We start from the raw sequence: 10,205 nt of genomic DNA on the forward strand, positions 1-10,205 counted from the left end.
CTCAGTTTTAAGACCACATCTGCACTTCTTTGAGGCAAATAATGGAAGAGCATGACGAGCCACATTTAACACTGTATGCTTATGGCATCTACATTTATTGTTTAGATATAACAGTAAATTAAAAAAATGGATTAAAACATTGCCTAGAATAACTAAGAGTAGTATTTCAAATATAGTACACGTTCCCTAAATCAACTCTACAAATATGCCTTTATGTTTTATTAGTTTGCCAAAAGTATTTACTATTAAACCATGTTAGGACAAACATTGAATTTACCTTCATTAAAGCAGTTTCACCACTGCTCTGCTGCATGTTCACATATGCCCCAGCTTCCAGAAGAATAGCTACTGTTGTTAGAAAATTCTGAAAAAAACCCAAAAGACAAGTAAGTAGAAAATATTGTGGTTTTGTTTCAGAATATAAAGTGACATTTACTTAAAATCCATCAGTAAAATCCAAAGCATGAGGCATGACACAATTAACATTGTTCTCTCCCATGGCTAATAAAGAGCAATTCAGTCTCAGGCAAGCAGATAGCCGTGATTATTTACAGTTCTTACTTTTTTCTAAATCTTGCAATAGTGACCACCACAGGAAGAAAATAGTATGTTCGCATTAATCACCAAACTGGAATCAAGCTCCCTTTTGGCCTTGTATCTACTGTACATGGGAAAACACATGAACCCACTTGAACAAAAGAGCGCACGCAGGAAACCTCCTGTAAACTTACCAGTCTAGTTGGTCCCAGTTCGAGAAGAGCTTGCCACCGTCTCCACCTCCCAACTCTCAAACAGTAAACCCTGCTTAATCAGAGATTTGCTCTCAAAGTCTCTCAAGTTTGGATCCTCTGTAGCCAGAGATTCTAATAAGCAGTTCTAACACAAGAACTTCAGCCCCCATGACTGACAAATTCAGAGATACCCTTTGCATCCACTTGCCCTCTAGGTAGCCCTATGATACTCTCTACTCAGGGTAGGGTTTGTGATCAGAATTTATTTACATTACAGTAACCACAGCTGAAATTATGCAGTTAAGGTCACCCTGCTATATCCTGCTAACTACTTTTCAGGCATCATGCAAGGGAAAAAAATTGTGTACCACTTTTAAACGTAAGTAAAAGAGACAAGAACCACAAATATGACAATAACCAAGCCAACCTTTTCAGCTGCCTGTATCAATGCAGTTGTTCCATTTTTCTGTCTACCATTAACTTTAGCTCCTTTCCTGATTAGGACTCGGAGAAGGTCATCATGCCCACCAGCAGCAGCAAGCATTACTAGGGTCATTCCACTTGAGTCCTACAACAAGAATCACTGCCATTAAAAAAAGAGAAAAAAAAAAAAAAACACAAAATCCAAAAAAACTTTAAGATAAATCAAAGCCGCAAGACAAAAACTGCAAGTGCGTCAACAGGTTTCACAAAGATTCCCCTCCATGGGAGAAGAATTCACACACACATAGCTGCCAGATACCAACAAACTATCACCTCCCACTTCTCTTGTCCACAGGCCTCCCACTCTGAGCTCCATAATCTGCAAAACCCGTAACATTCCGAGGACCAGAACAAGGAGGAAAACCAAAATGAGCCAGGAAGAAAGGCAGGCAAGGTATTTGAGGGTGGGGAAGACAGCAAGACAGTGGAAAAAGAAATCAGCTGCCACTGGAGGAAAAACACAATGGCTCAAGTCAGCTGCTACCACAACACTGCTTTCGGATTTTATCAGAGTGTAAGTATGAAGAGACTTCTGTGAGTGGCCAGTCACCTCACTCATTCCTGCATTTTCCACCAGACACTACAATTCAAAGAACACATGCTTGCCTCAGTAGTTCATTTGGCATCTTTTCTACTACACCACAGAAGTCTTAGCATAATGTATAGTTCTCAAAATGCTACATAACACAACTACACAAGATCACCAGTGAAAATACTGGTATCAGAGATTTTAATCCTCAAAAATGGAACTGTAGTACTATTCAACAGGAAACCAGATCCTTGAGTGAAAAACCAGTAAGAACACAGCTGATGAACAACTGGCAGAAAACTAATTATTCATGGAGTGAAGTGGTCCTAGTCTGTCAGACAGAACATTCAGGGTTGGGGTTTTTTTTTCCTGTATAGATGTTTTACATAGTTAGGCACTTGACCTGATGGGTATCATCATTCCTTATACCATGTGAAGTTCTAAATTCAATATTTAGTTAAATCCAGTGGGCAAATCTGCTGCAAATCCAGCTACTGGGATGTATCATCAAACTTTACTTCTATCAAACTTCACTTTTTCTTTGGAAGAAATGGATAACAAATATTGAAGCCTCAAATTCTGTACTCCCTTTTCTCACCTTGTGCTTTTTTCCCAAGGTGAGACAGAAATCTGCTACTAGCAAGCGCGGAAAACTTTTCAATCAATCCAAACTTGTACTCTTCCCTCCCGCCCCCCTCCAACACTTCTATTGCAGAAAAATTACCTCTTGATCCAGATTATATTCCTCGTTTGACGAAAGTGCCATCTTTACTGTCATATAATCTCCACTTTTAACAGCATCCCTCAGGAGAGCTAGAAAATAAATTCAATGCAGTTATAGGATATTTCACTTTGAAATGCCAGCTAAGAAACGTCCCTTCTTCCCAGCAACTACTCACTACTTGATATCGGTTCTGTTGACACATGATTCTCATCTTCTCCATCAAGGTGCTTCTGAAAGTCTTCTAGTGTCAGCCATTCTAACTGCATGTCCATACCCAAACTCAAGACTTGTTGCTTGCCATCTATCATGTATTTGATTTTATGGAAGAAAAAATGTAAAATAAGTAGTAAGTAACTTACAAATTTCCAAACCATTCATTGCTTGCCATTGCTTCAATGATCAGCAGCTTAACATACTACTACTTTTCATCCAAATAGACTCTGGAAGTCAGCGTGGAATGGTTCTAAACAATGAAGGCTACGTTACAAACAGACATAAAATGCTTTTACTTGAAGCAAACTGCTTATTTGCTGTAATAAATTAGGCTGAAGTGATAAAATATGGCGAACAGTCCATTACCATAATAGCAGAAACACACTGGAAACACACTGAAAAGTTATCAGTGAGTTTCAGAAGAAAACATCATTTTAGCCGCCTGGGGAGACAAGAATTGGAGCACTAGAAGATGCAAGCAGGAAAAAATATTAACTGCCAGTGCTCAACTTTCCCCTGCATTTGTTTCTACTGCTCACCAGAGGTCTCCATTTGACACACATCCACTACTTCTCGATCACCTTCTGCAGCAATGTAAGTCCATGTGTCTGTTTCATCTCTTATGTTCCTCCTTTCCTTGTACACCTTGCTGTCTTTTGATTTTAATTCTTCTATGAATTTATATTCTAGCGAAGATTCTTCTCTTCTGCAGTTATTCTCAGAATATTCACTTTTCTCTTCTGAAGCTACATTAAACAAGTCAAATGCACTTTTGATGTCCTTAAAGCCTAGAATATTAAGACAGTTACGAAGAGTGACTACTTGAGCCACTAAAGACTATTACATAACAAAGTTTAAGTGAGTGACCAGAGTCCATTTAGAAGAGGTCTGTTCTCTTTCCGTAAGTTAATCATTGCTGAAGCGTAGGAGCAAGCTTAACAACATAAGGCAAAAATAAGGGAGAGCTAGTTCTCCTCCAGCTACCCTGGCAAGTCTGAGTTCTGACTGCTTTCAACACAGTACCGTCTTTTTAAGAAATGTAGTTTAGAATTATGCGTAAATTACTACTTTGAAAATATGGCTCAGTATCTGTATCTGATGAACAGACAAAGGACACATGCTGTATAGGGAACAATAATTAATCATTCTGTTTGTTACTACTTTTCTTAAGCATTGTAAGCATCTATGCCACTTTCAGTGAAAGACGTTTCTCTAGCAACAGCTATTAAAGCATCATAGCTCCTCCTATTTGATTCATGATTATCAAACATGAAGTTAACCTAGTTTTCCTCTGTTCATCCTCATCAGAGTAGTAAAGGAAATTATCCTGAATAAAATAATCCAGATTTTTACTGAGATCAAGAGGGGTAACATTAATACTCCACTATACTATTAAGAATAGAAATACAACCTAGACATTTTTCTTCATGTATCAAATCATCCAGTTCTGGTGATATTTTAAGGGTTGTACAGTATAACTCATCACTGTGGCTAAAGCAAGAGACAAGAAGTTTGTCTGATGGGAACCTCTACTAGTTCTTCTCAACATAGAAAGTGTGTATTCATAGTCTTATCAGAACACTTCTGGAAATAAGCCAATAGTTGGATGAATTCCTCTAAAAAAAGATTACTGGTACATGCCACAGAAGCATAGTTGACAATATTAAATGAAAAACGGGCAAAATCTTGACTTATCTACAAAAATGTTAAAGATTTCTATACACTTCCATGCTTCATACATTGAAAGTACACACAGCATCCTGATGAAGCATATATTAACAAAGCCATTAAACAGCAGACTTTTGCTTCCTAAAATAAAAGCAAAAACTCTTGTTTCTGGTATGTGTTACAAAACTATACAATATCTGCTCTTGTAGAAATAAGAGGATAATGTCCTCAACGGTCTTTCCCTTCTCTCTTTTAAGCAGTTAGCACTTACTTTTTAGGCCCTTTTGTTCTTTTCTGCTCTTTTCTTCTTTTTCAGACTCTTTTTTCTGAGATTTTTCTTTCGTTTCAGTTTTCTTTACTTCTTTCTCCTGATATTGAGAACAAAGATCAAATTAAAGTGGTAGACAAAAAATGGAAAATAAACTCCTTTCACCACGCCAACGATAAAATATATTTAAAATTAATACTACTGAAACCTGCATATAACAGACTTGTGGACATTCCTAAGAAAAGAATTAAACAGGTGAGCTAGGAGTGAAGTCTGTGAAGGCTTCTTCCATAAGAGAAGAGGTGTTATTTCCAAAATAAAACAACTTCAATTCAGATTTTTACTGCATCCCAGCCATGCAAGGTGTCTTATGGCATAAGGTGCAGATATGCCAAAACCAACATTTTGAAGGAAATTCAAAATTAAGAACTTTTAATTTGTTCCAAATACTGAACCCGAATAGAATGTAGTTATTTAACACCTTTGTAGCACCATATTCAAAACAGTTATGATAGCACTGACTTGAACCTTAACTGAGAAAACTTGACATTTGTATACAGAAGGTTCCAATTTACACATACAGAACGTTATGGCAGCAGTCATTTGTGAAAAACAGACACTCAGGAAAAATCCACCCAAACCCACCATACCCACACAGAAGACTGAGCTTAGCAATATCCAATATTACAGAAGAAACTTATGGTAGAGATAGTTATATAATCAAATTCACCAAAATAGAATTCAACTGCCTCCACCAAAGGTTCCCTTTCTCCTCCTGTAATCCCCTCTCTCCATTCAGCCAGCAAACTCCAAACTGCAGAGTAGATGGGACAAAGCTCTTTGGCATGGCTTTATATCAGCCCCTGACACCAACCTGGTACATGGAATAGCACTGGCTTTCTGAAAAACTGCCCCAAAAGAAGTTCCCACAAGAACTACAGACTGAATTTATCACTAAATGCTACCATTTCTTTGATGTAGGAAAACCTTCAATTAAAATAGGTGAATTTGGTGTATCATAATGTGTTAGCAGAGCTGAGACATTTAATTGCCTTTCTCATTCCCCCTCTCCCCCCCTCAAAACCTCAGCTTTTGATCACTGACATGATTAACTAGTAGCACAGAGCGCCGTTAATCCTGGCAGATGCCCAGTATTTAGGAGGAGACCCGTAACGTACTAAATGGATTACCAGATATTTGCTACACAGAGGGGCTGTTAAAATCAGTAATCCTGAATTCTATTCCAGATTTCCAATGCTGATCAGGTGCATAAATACACTGCACATTTATTTTTGGAGGTGAATCGAATAGAAAGAATGGTTCGTCATGCAAACTGATTCCAAACAGAGAATACTGAATTATAAATTGACATGACAGTGTTCTGTAATCAGAGCTACATAAGGAAAGAGAGGTAGCTGAAACATACACAATGATTTTATTTGAAAAGAATAATCTGCTTGACCCAACAGATTTAGTGAAGCCAAAAAACCTCCAGAACTATCCACCAAACCCACCCATATAATAAGTCCACAGCTGCTCTGGAGAATAACTAACCAGGTACAAAAAACATTGTTTAAGCCTCCTAGACTAAAAAAAGCAAAAAGCAGAATGCCTTCCTTGCTTCCTTGGAGCATTCCACAGAGCACGACCATGAGAAAGGCATACAGACAACTTTCTGAGAGTGCTGGCTGAAGAGACATAAGCAAACCAACCTTCATCTGCTGTTTATTTCTTCATGTTTGGCGTGACAGAATTTTTATACTACTGCTAAATAAAACAGAACTCCAAAAATTTATCTGGTTATCTTCACTGATGTCTCTCTCTTATGAATGCTATAGCCTCAAACTACGAGAAAATACTTGAGTAATAAAGGGCCGTACCATTTCAGTTAACGAAGTAACTTTTTGAAACTGGGCTATGCCTCATAGTAATTGCTTAACCTTTACAAGAGCTTTCACCACTAAGGTCCTGCAAAAACACTACTCTGTGTAGCTCTACTCTGAGATTATGCCATTTAATTGTCTACCCCAAAATCAACTTCCTTATGTTTAAGGTGGCCTACTCCATACATACAACAATCTTAAGCAGAGGACCACAGCTGAACCTACAGAAGAAACTTGCCGCCACAGAATTATGGCCTCAGAAGAATCGGGGTATAATCCAGTAGGTATCAAGGTGTTTTGGCTGTAATCCTGTCACAAATCAGAAAGGGCTTTCTCTGAGCAGCCGAAGTTTTATCAACTGCAAACTGTATTACAACAGTCTGAAGCAGCTGAAAGAAATTATACTCTCAGAAACATTCCAAAAATATTGGGGTTTTTTTTTCCACTAATTTTTTTTCTTTTACCTGCTTTTCTTAAAACACTACTGTATTAAATAAGGAAAAACAAATATTCCAGTATTTGCTTAGCTCATTTCTTAGAACAGGTACAGCATTTGTAATTAATATGAAACCATGTCATGAAACTAAGCATTTTCTGTAAGCACCTCAGGAATTCTAACAAGACAAGCCAGCTGCACAATTATCTGGGAGACTTGGGTTTAGAAGCAATTTCAGCATTCCAATTCTCAGGTAGGTGCTAACGCATGTAAGGTATAACGCAGTGGCTGGCTTTTGAGAGAGACCAATTGTGTGTTTTAGCTCAAAAGCGCACTTCATTGTACAGTGTTGGATGGATAGTTGTTCAAGACTGAATGTCTTACTACACAAGTAGAAAAAAGTCAAACTGAGGCAACTGTTGAAGGTGGGAGGAACAAAGCTAAAAATGACAGCATGCTTTGGAGGAACAGTAAATTTCATTCTAAGTAAGTACAAATAACAAACAGGAGAAATTCCTACTTTCACGTTTAAAGACACCCTTCTATCCGAAAGTGTTCCCTCCTTCATAGTGATCAGAATCGAGAAATTTTTCAATATCTCCTATACGTTGTGCAGTGGGCCTTTCTTTAGCTTCATCCAGCTTATTAACTTTCCAATTTGTATTTTTCTATTTGCCATCCTCAAAGATGTTTCATTTAATCCCCAGCCCCCACCCCAATGCCTTAACATTGCTTACCTCCCCAGCTGAATCAGTGGACTTACGCCCTCTTTCATCAGAGCTCAATTTCAAACCCTTCTGCACTGGTGAAGGAGCAGGTGACACTTTCTCCAACTCTGCTGGTACCATTTTTACTTTTTCTTGACATTTTTGCTTTTTGTGCATGCTTTTCTTGTCTAAATAGATATCTTGAGTTTCCACTTTTCTAGCGTCCTCTTTACAATCTTCAGCTTTCTGAATTTTCTTCTTCTTTCTTTTAACCTTAACGTCAATACTATCATCTTCATTGCTTGCTGATCCATCAAGATGCCTATCAGCAATGGAATCTTTTTCAGCAATTTCTTGTTCCAATCTCTCTTCTCCACTTACTACCTTTTGCTTCTCGTCTTTATTTTCAGGATTTAAGTCTGAATTTTCATTATCAATTCCTTGAGAAAATACATCATCTAGAATACTTGATTCTGAGTCAAACTGAGTATCTCCATGCTTCTCCTTCCGTGATTTTTTATTTTCTTTAGGATCTTCTTTAGATTTTATTTTTAAATCTTTAACGTCTCCCTTCTTTTTCTTGATTTCTTTAGTATCTTCTTTCCTTTGCTTCTTTGGGTCCTTTGAATCCTCCTTGGTTTCTGAAGTCCTTTTTTTTGGTTTTGAATCTGAAACCAAAGTATCTGAGGAATTTTCACATTCTGTTCTGGGTTTTTCTTTGAGTTTTGCAGACTTAGACTTTTTCTTCTTCAGATCATCTGGACTTCTATCCTCTCCATCTTTTGACTTTTTCTTTTTCTTCTTTGGTGAAACATCATCCTTTGTTTCACTTTGCCAGTCACTGTCAGATTCTGCTTCAAATACATCATTATTTAGACATAGTTTCTAAAGGGCAGAGAAAAAAAGAAAAGATTTCTTTCCGCATTAAACTGTATCACTTTGGTGTAAACTATACAAAAATGGTAGTGGTGGTGCTTGGGAAAAGTAAGCTTTTAAACACTTTAACCTTTTTATCACTTGAAATATTATTCCTCATTGACAAACTTTGTAAATTTTTGTAAAATTTGTAAAATTTGTAAATACAATTCTAGCTCATTTACCTAAATTACATTACTAACTGCTTGGATGAGAATCAATGCATAAACAAGTCAAGTAAACCAATCAGACATCCAACAACCAGATTCCAGAACAGAACTAAATCTGAACTATTTTACATCAAAAACAATTAATGTGATTTTGTAAAATTTACCCATAGGTTTCCCAGAAGTAGGGTACCAGTTTTCAAAAAAGATTCTTACGCTTCATTTTCAAACTGACTGAGCAGTTAAAAAAGAAAAGAAAAAGACATATGCTGCCTTCTTGCAATTAATTTCTCTGCATTCCTATCTTACCAAATTTAGTGGTTAACATGCAAAAATTCATCAATCTGCTACACAAAGCAGGAGGGTGAATTGAGCAGTGCCCAGCTTCACTGACAAGAAAATATGCATGTGGGTAGGGAAAAGGGGTTGTTTATGTTGTCAAAAACAAACTACAATGACCACACATCATACATATAGTCCCACTAAAAACTGAAATAAAGTTTAGATGGACTTAGCCTCTACAAGCAAACTTGTCAATTAACAAAAAAATCCCTAACCAGAGAGCAGCAACAATATTCAGTTTCACATGAAACAGAACACTTTTAGATTGAAGAGATTCTTTAAGTCTTCTTAATTCCATATACCAAATGTCTTCCCTTCTCCCTCCTCCCATTAGCAGAGCCTAGATAGGGAATACATCTTCAATGTAAGACACTGCAAGGTGAAACACACCTGTATGTCTTTTTTAACAGGTTTAGGCTTATTGTCCACAATTTTTTTTCTGAATTCAAGCAGCACTTCTTTGCAGTCTTCCAAATGAACCTCTGGTTCCCAGGTATCATCATCAGAGGTATATCCTTTCCACCGTACTTTGTAGAGAATTTTACCCTGTAAGAAAAAACCCCCAACATTTAATACAATAGAGCATAGTATTGCATCATCTACTCAATTCTTGAGGATCTCAGTGGATATATCATTTTGTGTGTATAGAAATGAATATAATGGGAGTTCAAGCCAGTGTTGACATAAGAATTCCCAGAATTATTCCATCTGCATCACAAACTGAACTAAGTAGGTTGTAAAACGTTTCAGTAGTTGGGAGTGGTTTTATCCAAAATATTTGTAATATCTAAGATTTGTTCAGAACCACAGCTACAGTGTACAAATCATAAATTCCCAGTCATTTTACTGAAATGGATTTTCTGACAGTTATAAAACTAATTTTTTCTAAAGTTTTAATATTTCTTCTATAAAAATTTCAAGCTTGAATTGCTTCTCTTTGCTGAAGAAGCTGATATAAAACCTTAAGATTTATAATGCATTAACACCACTCACCTAGTTTTATATTGAAATTTATAACTTATGTTAGATTTGTAATCAATGCCACTTTTGATAAACTGAAATACCAACAATTAGGAAAAAAAAAAAACCACACCACCAATGAGATCAAGTTAAACCTACACAAAATCTGAGTGTGTGCA

General features: G+C 36.8%; 1 protein-coding gene across 1 annotated transcript in view; it reads right to left on the reverse strand.

Annotated features, from left to right (window-relative positions):
• The window catches only part of MPHOSPH8 (M-phase phosphoprotein 8), a gene marked incomplete at its 5' end in the record, with an annotated part of 20,063 nt that extends 10,451 nt beyond the window's left edge, over nucleotides 1–9,612 (reverse strand). Inside the window, 8 exons of the mRNA XM_009580135.1 lie at nucleotides 278–364; nucleotides 1,159–1,299; nucleotides 2,468–2,556; nucleotides 2,643–2,768; nucleotides 3,220–3,468; nucleotides 4,620–4,716; nucleotides 7,673–8,527; nucleotides 9,457–9,612. Coding sequence (XP_009578430.1) covers nucleotides 278–364; nucleotides 1,159–1,299; nucleotides 2,468–2,556; nucleotides 2,643–2,768; nucleotides 3,220–3,468; nucleotides 4,620–4,716; nucleotides 7,673–8,527; nucleotides 9,457–9,612 — 1,800 coding nt within the window. The remainder of the gene's footprint in view (nucleotides 1–277; nucleotides 365–1,158; nucleotides 1,300–2,467; nucleotides 2,557–2,642; nucleotides 2,769–3,219; nucleotides 3,469–4,619; nucleotides 4,717–7,672; nucleotides 8,528–9,456) is intronic.
• Nucleotides 9,613–10,205: the final 593 nt, after the last annotated feature.

This window comes from Fulmarus glacialis, unplaced genomic scaffold, assembly GCF_000690835.1.
Source record: "Fulmarus glacialis isolate BGI_N327 unplaced genomic scaffold, ASM69083v1 scaffold8706, whole genome shotgun sequence".
Classification (NCBI taxonomy): domain Eukaryota; kingdom Metazoa; phylum Chordata; class Aves; order Procellariiformes; family Procellariidae; genus Fulmarus; species Fulmarus glacialis.